The 20,672-nt window shown below is 43.8% G+C and overlaps 1 protein-coding gene across 1 annotated transcript in view; it reads left to right on the top strand.

Annotated features, from left to right (window-relative positions):
* glipr1a (GLI pathogenesis-related 1a) overlaps window positions 1-20,672 on the top strand; it is a 60,074-nt gene that overhangs the window by 13,367 nt on the left and 26,035 nt on the right. Inside the window, exons 2-3 of the mRNA XM_068050045.1 lie at window positions 3,589-3,837; window positions 5,572-5,687. Of these exons, the coding sequence (XP_067906146.1) occupies window positions 3,589-3,837; window positions 5,572-5,687 (365 nt within the window). The remainder of the gene's footprint in view (window positions 1-3,588; window positions 3,838-5,571; window positions 5,688-20,672) is intronic.

Raw genomic sequence — 20,672 nt, 5'->3', positions numbered from 1 at the left:
CCTTCCTTGTGCCGACGAGTGCAAGACATGAAACCACTGACCTCAGACACAACCGCATGAGCCGACTGGTGTCGGAGTATAATAACATAGGAACAGGAGTAGGCCATTCAGCCCGTTGAGCCTGCTGTGCCATTCAATTAGATCATGGCTGATCATCTACCTCACTTTCCTGTGCTATCTCCATATCCCTTGATGTCATTAGTTTCTAGAAATATATCGATTTCTGTCTTGAACATGCTCAGTGATTGAGCTTCCACAACTCTCTGGGGTAGAGAATTCCAAAGATTCACCACCCTCTGAGTAAAGAAATTCCATCTCATCTCAGTCTTAAATGGGCTGCCTGTTATTCTGAGATTAGTTCCCCTGGTTCTAGACTTAACAGCCAGGGGAAACATCCTATCTACATGGACCCTGTCACGCCCAGTAAGAATTTGGTATGTTTCAATGAGATCACCTCTCATTCTTCGAAACTGTAGAGAATACAGGCTCAGTTTCCTTAATCTCTCCTCATAAAACAATCCTGCCATTCCAGGGATTAGCCTGGTGAACCTCTGTTACACTCCCTCTATGGCAAATATATCCTTCCTTAGACCAGGAGACCAAAACCGTACACAATACTCCAGGTGTGGTCTCACCAAGGCTCTACACAATTGCAGCAAAACATCTTTACTTCTGTACTCAAATCCCCTTGCGATGAAGGCCTACATACCATTTGCCTTCCTTATTGATTGTTGCACCTGCATAGTAGCTTTTAGTGATTCATGAACAAGGACACCCAGGTCCCTTTGGACACCAACACTTCCCAACCTCTCACAAGTTAAGGAATACTTTACATTTCTGTTTTTTCTACCAAAGTGGATCACTTCACACTTATTCACATTATATTCCATCTGCCATGTTCCTGCCCATGCCACCTTGAAACAAATGTGAACTGGGTGGCATGGAAATAGCGTTCACCGCGAACTTAATCTGGCAGGTAGGACTTATTTTGAAATAAGGGTAGGGTAATGAATATTCATGGTATGGAAATACATGCAAAGCTGAAATCTGTCACTGTGTGGGGGGAACCCCGGATCACCGGAAACATGCCGCTGAGCTGACTTAATTGCGATCCAAAAACCCGCCGCCAGAAATCGGAAAAACCAAATCACGCCTAATTAAATTGCCCCACTCACCACCAAAGCCAATCTTGCAGGGCCCATAAAATTCTCCCTTTGGTTCCCCATTACTTCCAGAATGTTTTTTATGTCCTCTGCCACGAAGACAGATAGTAAGTATTTACTTAATGCCTCTGCCATTTCCTTATTCCCCATTATAATTTCTCCTGTCTCCGCCTCTAAGGGATCCACATTTACTTATCATACACTTACAGAAGTGTTTACAATCTGTTTTTATGTCTCTTTACTCTTACATCCTAGTTTTTCTTTATCAATTTCTTTGTCATCCTTTGAATTTTAAAATCTTTCCAATCCACAGGCTTACTACTCTTTTTGGCAAAATTATAAGCCTCTTTTAATCTAATACTATCTTTAATTTCTGTTGTAACCATGGTTCAACCACCTTTCATGGGAGGTTTTTATTCCTTAAGGAAATGTACGGAGAGGTTTGGCATGATAAACTTTATCAAATGCTACAGAGAGTTTGAGAAGAGATAATGGACCTGATTTTAACTCTAGGTTTTGAAGGAGTTAAAACCTTGCTTAAAACATCAGAATTACAATTGCAGAGGATGTCATTTGTGACTTTGATTTGGGCCATTTTGGTGCTGTGGCAGGAATGGAAGCCTGATTGGAGAGATCAAAGTAGGGGTTGTGAAAAGGATGGGCATGCATTTGGGAGATGACAGCATATTCAAGGAGAGGAATGGGAGGTTGGAGATGCGGCAGTAGATTGCGAGGATGGGTCAGGATGAATTTTCTGAGTTGGGGGGGTTGTTGTTGATTCTGCCTTTGAAGGGGAAGGCAACAATAACGAAGCGGATGGTTCCATGTAAGATGGGGGCCAGAAAAGGAAGTTGGGTAGTCAGCAGCTAAGTGGAAAGAGGGGATCAAGGGAACAGGAGGTGAATTTCCTGGACAAGATGAGCTGAGAGAAAGTATGAGGACAGATAGGAGAGAGAGAGACCTGGGCTCAAGACTTCAGGACTACGGTGGAGAAGAGCAGTAGAAGCAATTGAACAAATGGGGGGAATTTTATGCTCTCCCCCATGGCAGGTTTGGTGACAGGGAGAGCATAGAATCCGGTGGGATGGTGGCGGGGGTGGATGGGTGTGGGGTTGGTGGCATAGAGTTCCTGCCTCCACCAAAATTTAATCCGGGGCAGAAGACCTGTGAATGACCTTTCCGCTGCCAATTGAGGTCCTTAACTGGGCAATTAATGCCCAGCCAAGGACCTCTTACAACCGCAATTAGCTGTGCGGTGGGTGGCCCTGTTGCTGCATGGAAAGCACAGCACGATAAAGGGGGATCCCTTGTTAAAAGGCACTTAGTGCCTGAACGAAGGACCCAGCATCGGGAAAAGGGTGCCTGCTGAGAGCCGACCCCCCCTTCTCCAAGACCCCCACCCCGTGAGTCCCCTCCTGTCCTGACCTACCTGTGGCCTGGGTCCAGCGATGCTCTTCGGCCTCTGGTAGGTGCTCGTCAAGCAGCAACCCGCCTCTGCAGTGGTGCTGCAGCTGCCAGCCTCTGATTGGCTGGCAGCTGTCCAAGGACGGGACTTCTGGCGACGGGGTCCTTGATCCTGTGGAAGACCCACTGTTGTCAGCTTAAGTGCCTAATTGGCACTAGATGCGGCAGGCCTTCTAGAGAAGAGGCCACATGGGGATCTTAGCATTGCTTTTTCCGGACGTTGAGACCCTGTTGCCAGAATAAAATCCCGGCTATGGTGTCAATCTTCGCGATAAAGGAGGCCTTGTTCTTGGAGATGAGGGTGGAAAGGGCATGGAAGATAGCTTAGCGTGATGGTTTATCGTGCAAAAAGGAAGCTGGGATATATTTGCTCTCAAGGATGTTCCTGGAGTGGTTTTAGGTGAGGAAAGTGAGGCTCAAAAGTATTTGATATAGTCCATCTAGAGCTGATGATTAGTGGCCAAACCAGGCATATTTAAGTCAGCACTCCTTGGACTTAAATGAGCCAAAATGGGGTTTGACCAGGACGAGAGAGAGTAAAGGCCTTCCTGGCAAAAGGGGCTCAAAGGTGGAGGTGAGGAAGTTTGTTGAAATTTATGGCCGCAAAAATATTGTGGTGAATGGTGGGCCAAAGCCTGGATGTTGGAAGTTTGAAAGTGCCTTTGGGGGTGGACGGAGAAGGAAGTGGATTTAAAAGCAGGTAAAGGATGCGGATGGTGAGGAATACAAGGATGTGGTCGGAGGTAGCTTTGCTGGTTATCGAGACTATGGAAATGGGAGATGACATGGTTATGGATAGGCAAGATTCTATGAAGGAAAAACTTTAGGGAGGCCAGGAGGGCAATGAATTCAGAAGAAAGGGGATAAGGTTAGTTGAGATGGAGATTGGAAAGACCATGGCAGAGGAGTCACCTGCTGCAGAAATATTTTAGCTATGTAATTTTTCTTTTTAAAAATCTAGACCTGGGATGAAGCTCTTGCTAAATCTGCAAGAGCATGGAGCAGAACTTGCCTGTTCAAGCATAATCCAAGCCTGCAAAAGAAAGGAGCAGTGCATCCAACCTTCTTCCCTGTAGGAGAAAACATCTTTATTTCGACAGGCAGTTTTAATCCCATGCAGGCTATTAAACGGTGGAATGATGAAGTGATTGATTATGATTACAGTACAAACCTCTGCAAATCAAAGAAAGTATGTGGACATTACACCCAGGTAAATATACACATTTCTTGTAGATATTTTGTTTTCCCTTTAACCACCTCGTGAAAACTTTGTCAATTATGATTATTCCTGGTTTCTTTTACATCAGCTGCATCATTTGCATAAAGGAGATGTTTGTTTTTCTTAATACAATCCTTTGTGACCAAAATGTAACTGGACAAAAGAAAAATTAATCTGTTGCATTTAAGTCATAAAATTTTCATTTTTAACAAGCTTAATTTATGATTTGCTTTATGTAGTTAATTAATTCCATGGAAATGGTTTATACAATGGCTTAATTGGCACTACATTAGCTAACAAATGTGTGCAATCCATACAGCACTTAATTTCTTCATGCTCATCAACTCATATAACTAGGTACTTTTAAGATCAGTCTGTACTGGTTCTCATTAATAAATTCCTAGATTTTTGGGGGAATTGAATTTCTTCCTGAATTTGAGGGAAAAAGTCCTGAAATCTCCCTTTTTTAAAACCAAAGTTCATGTCCCGAGATGTGGACACATCCTTAATATCAGGATTGGCAGTGAAGTGTCTTCATAATGACAACAGCTGTGTTATGAATGTGGCTATAGTAGCCTTGTGGTTATGACAAATAACACAGAAGTCATATATTCAAATCCTAAATTGTGAAATTGGATTTAATAAAGCTACTAATTTGTGGTCTAGCACCAGATGAAATGATGAAAAATGCCACCAGATTGTAGTAAAAATCCATCTGGTTTACTAAGGGACCTGCCAGTCTGTATCTGTGGCTTCACACAATGTTCTTGACCCTTAGTGCCCTCAGGGCAGTAAACACTGCCTTGCCAATATTGTTCCCATTCCCAGAGCAAATATTAACAAAACAAATATAATGTACATAGAATCATAAAAAGTTTAAGGCACAGAAAAAGGCCACTTGGCCCATTGTGTCTGTGCTGGCTGAAAAACAATCCACCCATTCTGATCCCACCTTCCAGCATTTGGTCCGTAGTCCAGCAGATTTCGGCACTTGAGGTGCATATCCAGGCTCCTTTTGAATGAGTTGAGGGTTTCTGCCTCAGCTACCCTTTCAGTCAGTGAGTTCCAGATCCCCACCACCCTGTGGGTGAAAATACTTTTCCTCATCACCCCTCTAATTTTTCTACCAGTCACTTTAAATCTATGCCCCCTAGTCACTGACCTCTCTGCTATGAATTAAGACAGCAGTCTTTGTTTTCTACAGTGTTATTGGACAGAATTCTTTTGATAATGGGGTTCCATGGTTTTGTGAAATATTATTTTCTGCTTTTGTTATTCACTAATCAAGTGGAATGCAGAAAGATGCAGGTACTTAATGAGAAAATAAATTTATGGAGATTCAAAAAAGAAATGATGGATAGTCACAAGAAGCTGTATAGTCACAATGTAAATTACAGATACCAAACATTTTATTTGTTGTTGAATACATAAATAATAATTTTGAATGGAGTCAATATTGGCTTATTCCACGTGCAAAAATTTTTATTTTCCGAATAAATGCAAATGAACTGAAGATAATGATGTAGGGATCCCACATAGAGATGCCTTATCATAGAGAAGGGGAAATAACGTAGTTCCTGATGAAAATCTCTTAATGGGACATGTGATCTTGTGATTTGTCCTGTTAGTATCCTAATATATATTGATTATATATGATGTTTATAGCATGTAGATCATAACTTTGTTTGAGAAATGTCAAATACTGTACTTAATGTTATTTTCCAGGTTGTCTGGGCAAAAAGTTATAAAGTTGGCTGTTCAGTTTCTGATTGTCCCAAAGGAATTAAAGGTTCTGGATTAAAAGGACCAGCTGTAATTTTTGTCTGTAACTATGCACCAGCGTAAGTCTTTCTAATTGTTTTCTGTTGAAATAATACCTTTCTTTTATTTTGGTGAAGTGAGAATGACAGCTGTAGACATCAAGGCAGCATTTGAAAGAATGTGGCATCAAGGAGCCTTAGCACAATTGAAGTCAATGGAAAGTAAGGGGAAACCTCTCCACTGGTTGGAGTCATACCTAGCACAAAGGAAGATGGTTGTGGTTATTAGATGCCAATCATCTCAGCCCTGGACATCTCTGCAGGAGTTTCTCAAGGTGGTGTCCTAGGCCCAGCCATCTTCAGCTGCGCCACCAATGGCCTTCCCTCCATGATAAGGTCAAATGTTGGGATGTGTGATGATAATTGCACAGTGTTTAGTACCATTTGCAACTCCTCAAATACTGAAGCAATCCGTGCCTGCATGCGGCAACACCTGGACAACATTCAGGCTTGGGCTGATAAGTAGCAAGTAACATTCACGCCTTACAAGTGCCAGGCAATGTCTCTCTCCAGCAAGAAAGAATCTAACCATCTGCCCATGGCATTCACTGAAACCCCCACCATCAACATCCTGGGGGGGTTACCATTGACCAGAAACTTACTGGAGCAGCCAGATAAACACTGTAGATACAAAGGTTGGGGATTCTATGGCAAGTAACTCACCTCCTGACTCCCCAAAGTCTGTCCAGCATCTACAAGGCACAAGTCAGGAATATGATGAAATCCCACTTGCCTGGATGAGTGCGACTCCAACAATGCTCAAGAAGCTCTACACCATCCTGGACAAAGCAACCCGCTTGATCGGCACCCAATCCACCACCGTAAACATTTAGCCCCTTCACCTCCAGCACACAGTGGCAGCAATGTGTACCAGCTACAAGATGCACTACAGCAACTTGCTAAGGCTCCTTGGACAGCGCCTTCCAAACTCATGACCTCCACCACCTAGGAGAACAAAAGCAGCAGATGCATGAGAGCACCATCACCTGCAAGTTCCCCTCCAAGTCGCATTTGGACTTATATGGACGTTCCTTCATTGTCGCTTGTTCAAAGTCCTGGAACTCCCTCCCTGACAGCACTGGGTATACCTACACCACATGACTGCAGTGGTTCACCACCACCTTCTCAGGGGTAATTAGGGATGGTCAATAAATGCTGGCCTTGCCAGCAACACTTACATTCCATGAATTAATAAAACAACATTTTTTAAATCAATTAAAATATTCAGAACTTTCCTTTAATTGAGGAAAACAGTATCGTTGATAATTGAACATGAATACGGTAATAATTCTTTGTCTGCTGTCCTGACCTTAACCTATCATAGCCTTGCCATGTGAAAAGGCAGTGATTCCTACAAATTGGTCTCTTAATTTAAATTTGACATATAATGCAGAGGTTCAAAATTGAATCCAGAAAGACAGTGATGGAAATATTTGTCTGAGTCTGACTCCTTTATTATTGTCAAGTATTTCACAACAAGAAGTTGTTCACTTTGGAACAGCTGCACTGTTGCCATCACCTAAATGAAGGACTCGTGCATAGATGATCATAGCAGAAATGTTAACAGCGTGTTTGTATTTTTCTGACTACAAGATTGAGAAAATAAAACCTAATAAAACAAATTTAGTACAATGCTTAGGATATTGTTACTGCACTCTGGCAAGAGGAAGCGTTACAAAGCTTACCAATCTTCAAGGTTACTCTTGAAAAAGAAATACCTAATCTGGAGCTCCTGCTACCCTGGTGCGTTTACATTTGATCTATCACCCATGCAGTCTCCCAGCACAGGTATAAATATAATAGCTTGCATATTTTTCCTATTTTGTCTCCTCAGATAACCAATCATCCAGTTTTATCCATTGCAGAGAACATTATTATTTCTAAAATGAGGAGATTAACAAAGCAGCAAATGCCAGCCATGAAAAGTTGTAGGGCTGATTTTCATCTGACTGCAATTGGGTGCAATGAATTGTTTGGAAACAGCATCTAGAGGAAACAGGGAAAATAACCCATAAAGAAGCCCATCCAAAAATTCATCCATTAAAATTAATGGATGGAACATCCAATTCATTGGGTGATTGAGTTTACGAGGTGGAGTTGGATTAGTTTGAGGAAGACATGCCATATATTTAGATGACTAATTTCTGGGCCAGTATTGCATTTCACAAGACTACCTACAACATGCCTTCCCATTAGAAATCTGGGCACACAATGATCCTGAAATCCCGTTTGCTTAAGTTGGCCTCTAACAGGGAGAAGTAGGGCAGAGCATTCTCCTGTACTTTGGCTGCATTTTCATTCATGCATTAGTTTGGACTTGTTAGAAGAACCTTGTGTTTGATGTTTCAATTTCACAAGGTAGGTTCCCACAGAGTGACCTGTACAGGACCTCTGGATCAATGACAGCACTTGCCGGAGTAATGATGCTTACCACTTAAAGACACTTTCATGCTGCTAGATCCTTTCAAGCCACACCAGAAGACATCTGCCATATCAGTCAATATTGAGTGCACATATACTTTAGCTAAAGTGCTATATCTGTTAGGAAGCATCAGCAAGACATGGTACATATCTTTCACTGGGTGGCATTGTTCCCTCAAGTACCATGTCATATATGGTGGTATCCTTGTGACCATCAGGGCTGTTCATTATCAGCTCCACGGCCTTCATAAGGATAAAAGGTTTGCACTAATCTAATGTTCAAGAGATTACTGGCCACAATATCATAAAGCATATGAGGTGTCAACATCTAGGAAGCAGCCATCGTGCCTGCCTCATGTGACATTGCACAGTGCAGGCTTTATTTGAAAGAACCACTGAGCTCTTGGGAGAATAGAACTTTCCTCTATATCCATGGCTGCAAAACATACTGAGAAACCCTTTAATAGTACAGGAGCACATTGACATGGACAAGAATTGGTTTAATGGTCTTAGATTCCACCTTCCAAAAAAAGGTGTTCCATGATCTTGGGTACAGCAGAGGAGTATGTGCAAAGCAGTGATCATGTGCAATGCTTCAATCGTACCTCTTAAAAGGTGGTGTCATTTCACAACTTGAGTTTCTGCCATGGTTGATGGGACCTACTAGAAATGTGTGCAGATGTGAGGACTACACCTATTGTCACCATGTTCCTGACACCAGTTAACTTGTACCACATTTCCTTATAAAAGGACCTTGATGACTGCATCGACATATTTGTCAACTTCCCTCCATGCAATTGTCACCACTGCTTTCAACGTAGTGAATTTCAGCCCCAGGTAGAGCCACACTCCAGTGGTGTACCTTTTGCATCTGATCTCTCAGAAACCTCACAGTTTTATTTATGTAATGAATTACTTGGTAGAGAATTCACTTTTATTTGTGCAAAATGCAACATCCATTTGGCGTACAGTAATAAGACAAATGACACAATTCCAGCAACCAATGATTGAATTCCAGAGAAATTAATGAATTTGAAAAGATCCACTAATTTGTAAAATTATAACTACCCCAAACACAGATCTGAAAGAACATTGCTTTTTATTTGTTGATCCTAACTTGAAATCTGCAAAAGCTGTCACTTAAAAAGGCCTATTGTCTTTATTACTGTACTATATTGCTTTAAATAATTGATTGTAAAATTTATTAAATGGGCTGCATATTTCACTAAAAATCAATGTCTTTTAGATAAACTATTTCTTAAAAGACACAATACAAAAAAGTTTGAAATTTCCAATTCATGAGCAGACAAAAATGGTTGCAAACTTCACTAATTGAGAGCATGTTAAGAGACTTGAGTTACAAGTCTACTGAATTAGTAACACATTTTGCATTGCTCCTCCAATTATCAGCCTGTTAGAATCATAGAATGATACAGCACGAAAGTTGGCCACTTGGCCCTCTGTGCCCCTTTCCCCATAGTCCTGTAATTTTATTCCTTTAAAGTATTTAACTAATTCTCTTTCTAATGTTGCTATTGAATTTCTTCCATCATCCCTTCAGGCCGTGCTTTCAGATCACAACAACTCACTGTGTAAGAAAAAAGGTATCCTCCTGTTGCCTCTGCTTCTATTGCCAGTCACCTTAAATCAGTGTCCTCTGTTTACTGACCCTTCTGCCACTGGAAACAGTTGGTCCTTCTTTACCGTTATCAAAATCATTCATGATTTGGAATCCTCTATCAAATCTTCTCTTAACCTTCTCTGTTCTAAAGAAAACACTCCAAGCTTCTCCATTCTCACCACATAATTGAAGTCCCTCATCCATGGTACCATCTCTTCTGCACCCTCTCTAAAACTTTGACATCCTTTCTAAAGTGTGGTGTGATGCCCAGAATTGAACACCATACTCCAGCTGAGGCCTAACCAGTGTTTTATAAAGGTTTAGCATAACTTGTTTTTAGACTCTATTCCTCTATTAATTAATCACTGCCAATCAGGTATTGGCTGCTTCTACAATATTGAAAAAGCTCTTACAAAGTCACAAATATTCTATGTGACTGTGACAAAGGTAAACTATCCCTCCTCGCCCTTCTCAAACTGTCAGCAGCCTTTGTCATGGCTGACCACATAATCCTTCTCCAATGTCTCTTCACCATCGTCCACCTTGATGGGACACATATGTCTGGTTCCATTCTGTCTGTCGAATCATTGCCAGTGAATCACCTGCAATGGCTTCTCTTCTTGCTCCTGCACAGTTACTTCTGGTATCCACCAGGGATCTATCCTTGGCCCCTTCTGTTTCTCATTTATATGCTGCCCCTCGTCTACATCATGCAAAAACATGTCAGTTTCCACATGTATGTCGAGGGCACCCAAATCTACCTCACAGTCCCCTGTTTCAACTGCTCCAATGTCTCTAAATTGTCAGGTTGTTTGTCCAGTACTGGATGATCAGAAATTTCCTCCAACTAAGTGTAGGATAGACTGAAGCCATTGTCTTTGGTCCCTGCTACAACCTCTGTTTCCTAGCCACTGGCTTCATCTCTCTCTCAGGCTGAACCAGGATTCACAACAGACTGCAGCGGTTCAAGAATGCAGCTCACCACCACCCTCTCAAGGGCAATTAGGGATAAGCAACAAATGCTGGCTTTGTTAGCGATGCCAACATCCCATGAAACAAATAATCTTAAAAAAACAACCGTGGTGTCATATTTGACCTTGAGATGAGTTTCTGGCCACATATCCATCATTATGAAATGCATCATTTAACATTTCTGTGCATTAAATTTCATCTGCCATATGTCTACCCATTTCACCACTCTGTCTATATCGTCCTGAAGTCTGTTGTTATCCTCATTAGATAGAAAAGTACTCTTTTATTCTTTCATGGGATGTGGGCGTCACTGGTAAGTCCAACATTTGTTGCCCATCCCTAATTGCTTGAGACGGTAGTGGTAAGATGCCTTTTTGAGCCACTGCAGTCCATCTGGTGCGTGTACACTCCCAGTGTAGTTAGGGAAGGAGTTCCAGGATTTTGATCCAGTGACAGTGAAGGGATAGCGATATATTTCCAAGTCGGTAGTGTGTGGTTTGGAGGAAAACTTGTAGGTGGTGGTGTTCCCATGCATCTGCTGTCCTTGTCCTAGGTGTTAGTGGTTGCAGGTTCGGAAGGTGCTTTCAAAGGAGGAGTGGTGAGTTGCTGCAGTGCATCTTGTTTATGGTGCACACTGCTGCCACTGTGAGTCAGTGGTGGAGGAAGTGAGTGTTTAAGGTTTTGGATGGGGTGCCAATCAAGTGGGCTGCTTTGTCCTGGGTGGTGTCGAGCTTCCTGAGTGTTGGAGCCACACTCATCCAGGCAAATGGAGATTATTCCGTCACACTCCTGACTTGGGCATTGTAGATAGTGGACAGACTTTGGGGAGTCAGGAGGTGGGTTCTTTGGCGCAGATTTCATGGTCTCTGATCTGCTCTTGTAGCCATTGTATTTATGTGGCTGTTCCAATTCAGTTTCTGGTCAATGGTAACCCACAGGATGTTGATAGTGGGAGATTCAGTGATGGTAATGCTGTTGAGTGTCAAGGGGAGGAGGTTAGATTCTCTTCTATTGGAGATAGTCATTGCCTCGCACTTGCATGGCATGAATGTTACTTGCCACTTATTAGTCCAAGCCTTAGTGTCCAGGTCTCACTGCATATGGACAGACTGCTTCAGTAACTGAGGAGTTGCAAATGGTACTGAACATCATACAATCAGCTGCAAATATCCCCACTTCTGATCTTATGATGGAGGGAAGGTCATTGCTGAAGCAGCTGAAGATGGTTGGATCTAGGACACTACCCTGAGGAACTCCTGCAGAATATCCTGGGCTGAGATGATTCGCCTGCAACAACCACAACCAGTTTCCTTTGTGCTAGGTAGGATTCCAACCAGTGGAGAGTTTTCCCCTTGATTTCCATTGACTTCAGTTTGCCACACTTGATCAAATGCTGCCTTGGAATCCAGGGCAATCACTCTCACCTGACCTCTTGAATTCAACTCTTGTCCACGTTTGGACCAAGGCTGTAAGGAGGGCAGGAGCCAGGAGAACCCAAACTGAGCATTGGTGAGCAGGTTGTTGCTGTTTAACTGACACATGATAGCACTGTCGATGACGCCGTCCATCACTTTACTGATGATCGAGATTAGACTGATGGGGCGGTAATTAGCCGGATTAGATTTCTCCTGCTTTTTGAGGATAGGACATACCTGGGAAATTTGCCACATTGTCAGGTAGATGCCAGTGTTGTAGCTGTATTGAACAGCTTGGCTAGGGGTGCAGCTAGTTCTGCAGTGCAAGTCTTCAGTACGACAGCCAGAATGTTGTCAGGGCCCATATTCTTTGCCGTATCCTGTGACTTCAGCAGTTTCTTGATATCATGTGGACTGAATCAGATTGGCTGAATATTGGCATCTGTGATGCTGGAGACCTCAGGAAGAGACAGAGGTGGATTATCCACTCAGCACTTCTGGATGAAGATGGCTGTGAATGCTTCAGCCTTTTGCACTGTTGTGCTGGTCTCCCCATTATTGAGGATGGGGATATTTGTGGAGCCTCCTCCTCCTGTCAGTTTTTTCATTGTCCACCACCATTCACGACTGGATGTGGCAGGACTGCAGAACTTTGATCTGATTTGTTGGTTGTGGGATTGCTTAGCTATGTCTATCGCATGCTGTTTTATTTAGTTCCTCAGCTATGTCCTCTGCCTCCACAAGAATATCTCCTTTTTGGTCCCTAATCAGCTCCACTTTCTTTTGACTACCTTTTTACTATTTGTTTATAAAAGGCTTCTGCATTCCTTCTTGCCTTCACTGCCATTGTATTCATACTCTGCCTCCGAGCAGAAGGGCAGATTAGGGTGTGTGGCCCAAATAAGCATTCTGGAAACAAAGACAGGGAGTATACGGAACAAATGAAATTGCAGGCACAAATTCAACTTGGAGGGTGAGACATGGCTGCAAGGCAGTCAGGACTGAAACTAAGTATAAAGTTTATTGGAAAGATAGGGAAAATGGTAGAGGGGAAAGATTAGGGATGAAATCATTTCAATAATAAGAGAAGATAATAATGAGAGGTAAGACCGCATTGGAGACTTTATGGGTAGAATTAAGAAATAAAAAAAGGATTTATGACTAGTGGCAGTTGTGTATAGGCCCTTTGGTAGTAGCTGTGAAGTAGTTGATTGTATAAGTGCAGAGGTTAGACAAGCATGTGGTAAAAGCAATGTGGTTTTAATTTTCACATAGATCAGATAAGTAAACTGGCACATGTCAGAAAGGTAGTGAATTTCTTGAGTGTGTCCAAATTAGTTTTCTGCAGGAGTATGTCCTAGAGCCAACAAGAGGCAAACCATAATAGATTTATTAATGAATAAATGAGCCAGATTTAGTTAACAGTCTAATGTGTATGAGCATTTATCGAATAGCGATCATAATATGATCAAGTACAAAGTAGTGTTTGAAAGAGATAAATGCAAAACAGCTAAGATTCTAGTTTTAGGTAAGGCTGACTTCAGTGTATGATAGAGAGAGAGAATGTCCATAGTAAATTGGGAAAACCTATTAATGGGTAAAATGACACAAAATCAGTTGGAGGTGTTCAAAGAAGAATTTAATGTGATACAGAACCAGTTTATACCCCTCAGGGACAAGAGCTCTACTTACCAAAAAAAACAACAGCCGAGGATGACTAAAGAGATAAGAAACTACATAAAAACAAAAGAAAAAGCAAAAAAAAGTACAGATCTTGGCAATGGGAAAGATACAAGAACAGCAAAAGGTGACAAAACAGCAAGCAAGAACTACACAAAAAGAGGATGGAAAGAAACTTATAAAGGATACCAAAAGGAACAAAACTGATAATGGTGATATTGTTAATGAACATAAGGGAAATGGAAGATATGTTGAATAATTAGTGTGTGTCAGTATTTTCAGTTGAGGTAAAGGTCAGCATGCCGGATATCAGAAGGAAACTAATATTGAATCAGGGACGCACCAAAACTAATGTAAGCAAAACAATATTAATGAAGAAAATAATAGTACTAATGTCTGACAAATCCCAAGGACCAGATGGTATCCATGCCAGGGTTTAAAAGGAAATGGGTGAGAACATTCCTGATGCCCTAACTATAATCTTCCAAAGTTCTCGATTCAATAACCAACCTTTAGACTGGAAAATTGTGCATGTCACTTGCCTTTTTTTAATTCATTCATTCGTGGGATGTGGGTGTCTCTGTTAAGGCCAGCATTTATTGCCCATCCCTAATTCCCTTTGAGAAGGTGGTAGTGAATTGCCTTCTTCAATACAACTGGTTGGCTTCCTTGGTTGTTTCAGAGGGCAGTTAAGAGTCAACCACATTGCTGTGGGTCTGGAGTCACATATAGGCGAGAATGAGTAAGGATGGCAGATTTCCTTCCTGAAAGGACATTAGTGAACAAGATGGCGTTTTACAATAGCCTGGTAGTTTCACAGATACTGGCCATTTATTCCATATTTTATTTAATTAATTGAATTTAAATTCACCAGCTGCCATGGTGGGATTTGAACTCCTGTCCCAAGATTCATTAGTCTGGGTTTCTGGATTACTAGTCCAGTAGCTTAACTATTATTGCTACCATACTATAAGAAAGGTGAAAGAGAAGCGAGGGAATTATAGACTAGTTAGCCTAACTTCTGCTGTTAAGAAATTACTAGAGAATATTATTAAGGATAGAGTGATGGAACAAGCTGAAATTTTTCAGTTGATCAGAGAGCCAGCCTGGATTTCCTGAGAGAATTTTTTTTGAAGAAGTGACTAAAGAGCAGCAAGGGAATTTGTTTTTATTCAGGGGATGTGGGCATCACTGGCTAGGCCAGCATTTGTTGTCCATCTCTAATTGCACTTGAGAAGGTGGCGGTGAGCTGCTTTCGTGAAGCACTACAGTCTTTGGGGTGTAGGTACACCAACAGTGCTGTTAGGAGAGGAGTTCAGGATTTTGACCCAGTGACAGTGGAAGAACGGCGATATAGTTTCAAGTCACGATGGTGTGTGGCTTGGAGGGGAACTTGCAGCTGGTGGTGTCCCCATGCATTTGCTGCCCTTGAGCTCCGAGGTGGTAGAGGATGCGGTTTTGGAAGGAGCCTTGCTACGGTGCATCTTGTAGATGGTATGCACTGCTGCCATTGTGTGTCGGTGGTAGAGGGAGTGAATGTTGAAGTTTGTGGATGGGGTGCCACTGAAGCGGGCAGCATTGTCCTGGACGGTGTCGAGCTTCTTGAATGTTGTTGGAGCTGCATTCATCCATGCAAGTGGAGAGTATTCCATCACATTCCTGGCTTGTGCCTTGTAGATGGTGGACAGGCATTGGGGGAAGTGGGGGTGGGGGGGCGGTGTGGAGAGGAGGTGGGTTACTCGCCACAGAATTCCCAGCCTCTGATCTGCACTTGTAGCCACTGCATTATGTGGCTGGTCCAGTTCAGTTTCTGGTCAATGGTGACCCCCAGGATGTTGATAGTGGGGGATTCAGCAATGGTAATGCCATTGAACATCAAGGGGAGATGGTTAGATTCTCTCTTGTATGAGATCGTCATTGCCTGGCACTTGTGTGGCGCAAATGTTACTTGCCACTTATCAGCCCAAGCCTGGATGTTGTCGAGGTCTTGCTGCATATTGACATGGGCTGCTTCAGTATCTGAGGAATCGTGAATGGTGCTGAATATTGTACAATCATCAGCGAACATCCCCACTTCGAACCTTATGATGGAGGGAAGGTCATTGATGAAGCAGCTGAAGATGGTTGGGCCTTGGACACCACCCTGAGGAACTCTTGCAGCGATGTCCTGGAACTGAGAATGATAGACCTCCAACAGCCACAACCATCTTCCTTTGTGCTAGGTATAACTCCAACAAGTGGAGGGTTTTCCCCCGAATATCCATTGATTCCAGTTTTGCTAGGGCTCCTTGATACCATACCCAGCCAAATGCTGCCTTGATGCCAAGTGCAGTCACTCTCACCTCATCTCACCTCTGGAGTTCAGCTCTTCTGTCCACATTTGGACCAAGGCTGTAATGAGGTCAGGAGCTGACTGGCCCTGGCGGACCCAAACTGAGCATCAGTGAGCTGGTTATTGCTGAGCAAGTGCCACTTGATAACACTGTTGGCGACCTCTTCCATCACTTTGCTGATGATTGGGAGTAGACTGATAGGGCGATAATCGGCCGGGTTGGATTTGTCCTTTTTATCCACAGGACATACTTGGGCAATTTTCCACATTGCCGGATAGATGCCAGTGTTGTAGCTGTACCGGAACAGCTAGTTCTGGAGCACAAGTCTTCAGTACTATTGCCAGAATGTCGTCAGGGCCCATTGCCTTTGCAGTATCCATTTCTTGATACCACATGGAGTGAATTGGATTGACTGAATTCTGGCATCTGAGATGCTGGGGACCTCAGGAGGAGGCAGAAATGGACCACCCACTCGGCACTTGCAAATGCTTCAGCCTTGTCTTTTGCACTGATGTACTGGGCTCCCCTATCATTGAGAATGGGGATATTTGTGGAGCCTTCTCCTCCTGTCAGTTGTTTAATTGTCCACCACCATTCACGACTGGATGTGGCAGGACTGCAGAGCTTGGATCTGATCTGTTGGTTGTGGGATCGCTTAACTCTGTCTATTGCAGGCTAATTCTGTTGTTTGGCATGCAAATAGTCTTGTATTGTAACTTCACCAGGCTGACACCTCATTTTTCAGTATGCCTGGTGCTGCTCCTGGCATGCCCTCCTGCACTCTTCATTGAACCAGGGTTGTTCCCCTTGCATGATGGTAATGGTAGAGTGGGGGATATGCCGAGCCATGAAGTTACAGATTGTGGTTAAGTACAATTCTGCTGCTGATGGCGCACAGCACCTCATGGATGCCTAGTTTTGAGTTGCTAGATCTGCTCAAACTCTATCCCATTTAGCATGGTGGTAGTGCCACACAACACGATTATGGGTACCCTCATTGTCACTGTGCGGTGGTCACTCATATCAATACTGTCATGGATAGATGCATATGTGACAGGTAGACTGGTGAGGACAAGTTCAAGTAGGTTTTTCCCTCTTGTTGGTTCCCTCACCACCTGCCGTAGACTCAGTCTAGCAGCTATGTCCTTTAGGACACGGCCAGCTCAGTCAGTAGTGGTGTTACCGAGCCACTCTTGGCGATGGACATTGAAGTCCCCCACCTAGAGTACATTTTGTGCCCTTGATACTCTCAGTGCTTCTTCCAATTGGTGTTCAACCTGGAGAAGCACTGATGTCACTAAACTAGTAACCCAGAGCTCCAGGCAAATGCTCTGGGGATATCGGTTCGAATCCCACCACAGCAGATGGTGGAATTTGAATTCAATTAATAAAACTGAAATTAAAAGGCTAGTCTAGTGGAAACCATTGTTGTTTGTTGTAAAAACCTATCTGGTTCACTAATGTCCTTTAGGGAAGGAAATCTGCTGTCCTTACCTTACCTACATGTGACTCCAGACCCGCAGCAATGTGGTTTACTCTTAAATGCCCTCTGAAATAGCATAGCAAGCCATTCAATTCTTTCAAACCGCTACAAAGTCTCAGAGAAGGAATGAGACCAGGTGGACCACCAGGCATCGATCTAGGCACCAGAAACGACAAGGGCAAACCCAGCCCTGTCAATCCTGCAAAGTCCCCCTGACTAACATCTGGGGGCTTGTGCCAAAAATGGGAGAGCTGTCCTACAGACTAGGTAAGTAACAGCCTGACATAGTCATACTCACAGAATCATACTTTGCAGACAATGCCCCAGACACCACTATCACCATCCCCGGGTATGTCCTGTCCCACAGGCAACAAGAGGGAAAAACCTACTTGACCTCGTCCTCGCCAGTCTACCTGTCGCAGATGCATCTGTCCATGACAGTATTAGTTGGAGTGACCATTGCACAGTCCTTGTGCGGTTGAAGTCCCGTCTTCACACTGAGTGTACCCACCATCGCGTTGTGTGGCACTACCACCAGGCTAAATGGATAGATTTCAAACAGACCTAGCAACTCAAAATTAGGCATCCATGAGGCGCTGTGGGCCATCACCAGCAGCAGAATTGTATTCAACCACAATCTGTAACCTCATGGCCTGGCATATCCGCACTCTACCATTACCATCAAGCCAGGCAACCAACCCTGAGTGCAGGAGGGCATGCCAGAAGCAGCACCAGGCATACTTAAACCTGAGGTGTCAGCCTGATGAAGCTACAACACCGAACTGCTTGCATGCCAAACAGCAGAAGCAGCATGCAATAGACAGGGCTAAGCGATCCCCAACCAACGGATCAGAGCTAAGCTCTGCAGACCTGCCACATCCAGTCGTGAGTGGTGGTGGACAATTAAAGAACTGACGAGGAGGAGGCTCCACAAACATCCCCATCATGTGCGATTGGGGAACCCAGCAAATCAGTGCAAAAGACAAGGCTGAAGCATTTGCATCCATCTTCAGCCAGATGTGCCAAATGGATGATCCATCTTGGCCTCCTCCTGAGGTCCCCAGCATCACAGATGCCAGTCTTCAGCCAATCCAATTCACTCCATGTGATATCAAGAAATGGCTGAAGTCACTGGATATGGCAAAGGCTATGGGCCCTGACAACATTGTGGCAATAGTGCTGAAGACATGTGCTCCAGAACTAGGCGCACCCCTAGCCAAGCTGTTCCAGTACAGCTGCAACACTGGCATTTACCCAGCAAAGTGGAGAATTGCCCAAGTATGTCCTGTGTACAAAAAGCAGGACATATCCAACCTAGCCATTGCTGCCCTATCAGTCTACTCCCAATCATCAGCAAAGTGATGGAAGGGGTCGTCGATAGTGCTATCAAGTGGCACTTGCTCAGCAATAACCTGCTCATTGATGCTCAGTTTGGGTTCCGCCAAGGCCAGTCAGTTCCTGACTCATTACAACTTTGTCCAAACATGGACAAAAGAGCTGAAGTCCAGAGGTGAGGCGAGAGTGACTGCCCTTGACATCAAGGCAACATTTGGCTGAGTATGGTATCAAGGAGCCCTAGCAAAATTGGAGTCAATGGTAATCAGGGGAAAACTCACCACTGGTTGGAGTTAGAGGCCTGCTAACCAACCCGAACCCGACGGGACCCGATGACATTTGTCGGGCTCGGGTCTGGTTGGGCCCATCTTCCGAGGTTGGCTTGGCTGAGTCCAGGTCGGGTTGGGCCCGACACACATGATAAGTGCTTTGCTGGTAAGTATTGAAATTTTAAAAAAAACTTACCTGAGCTGGGAGTCTGGGACGAAACTGTATCTGCTTGGTGGAGCTTCCCTATGGAACGGTAAGTAAAGTGATGGTCGGGTCTGGCCGAGTCGAGTAGTGGCGGGCTCGGGTCGGGTTGGGCTCGGGTCAAAATCGGAGGGACTCGGGTCCGCTGTGGTTCGGTCGGGTTCAGGTCGGGTCCTTTTTCCGAACCTAAAGCAGGCCTCAACAATCAACAATGGTTTCATGATCACCACTAGACTAGCTTTTTAATTCCAGTTTTATTAATTGAATTCAAATTCCACCATCTGCTGTGGTGGGATTCGAACCCAAATCCCCAGAGCATTTGCCTGGGGCTCTGGGTTACTAGTTTAGTGACATCAGTGCTTCTCCAGGTTGAACACAAATTGGAAGAAGCACTGAGAGTATCAAGGGCACAAAATGTACTCTAGGTGGGGGACTTCAATGTCCATTGCCAAGAGTGGCTCAGTAACACCACTACTGACTGAGCTGGCCGTGTTCTAAAGGACATAGCAGCTAGACTGGGTCTACGGCAGGTGGTGAGGGAACCAACAAGAGAGAAAAACCTACTTGAACCCGTCCTCACCAGTCTACCTGTCACATTTTTTTTTTATTTATTCTTTCATGGGATGTGGGTGTCGCAGGCCAAGCCAGCATTTATTGCCCATCCCTAATTGCCCTTGAACTGAGTGGCTTGCTAGGCCATTTCGAGGACATGTAAGAGTTAACCACATTGCTGTGGGTCTGGAGTCACATGTAGGCCAGACCAGGTAAGGACAGCAGATTTCCTTCCCTAAAGGACATTAGTGAACCAGATGGGTTTTTACAACAATCGACAATGGTTTCATGGCCAACATTAGACTAGCTTTTAAATTCCAGATTTATTAATTGAATTCAAATTTCACCTTCTGCTGTGGTGGGATTCGAACCCATATCCCCAGAGCAATACCTGGGTCTCTGGGTTACTAGTTCAGTGACAATACCAGTACGCCACCGCCTCCCCATTTGCATCTATCCATGACAGTATTGATATGAGTGACCACCGCACAGTGACAATGAGTCTACCCATAATCGTGTTGTGTGGCACTACCACCATGCTAAATGGGATAGAGTTTGAGCAGATCTAGCAACTCAAAACTAGGCATCCATGAGGTGCTGTGTGCCAACAGCAGCAGCAGAATTGTACTTAACCACAATCTGTAACTTCATGGCTCGGCATATCCCCCACTCTACCATTACCATCATGCAAGGGGAACATACCTGGTTCAATGAAGAGTGCAG

This window comes from Heterodontus francisci, chromosome 18 (genome assembly GCF_036365525.1).
Source record: "Heterodontus francisci isolate sHetFra1 chromosome 18, sHetFra1.hap1, whole genome shotgun sequence".
NCBI lineage: Eukaryota > Metazoa > Chordata > Chondrichthyes > Heterodontiformes > Heterodontidae > Heterodontus > Heterodontus francisci.
This window is presented reverse-complemented; position numbering and strand designations above follow the sequence as displayed.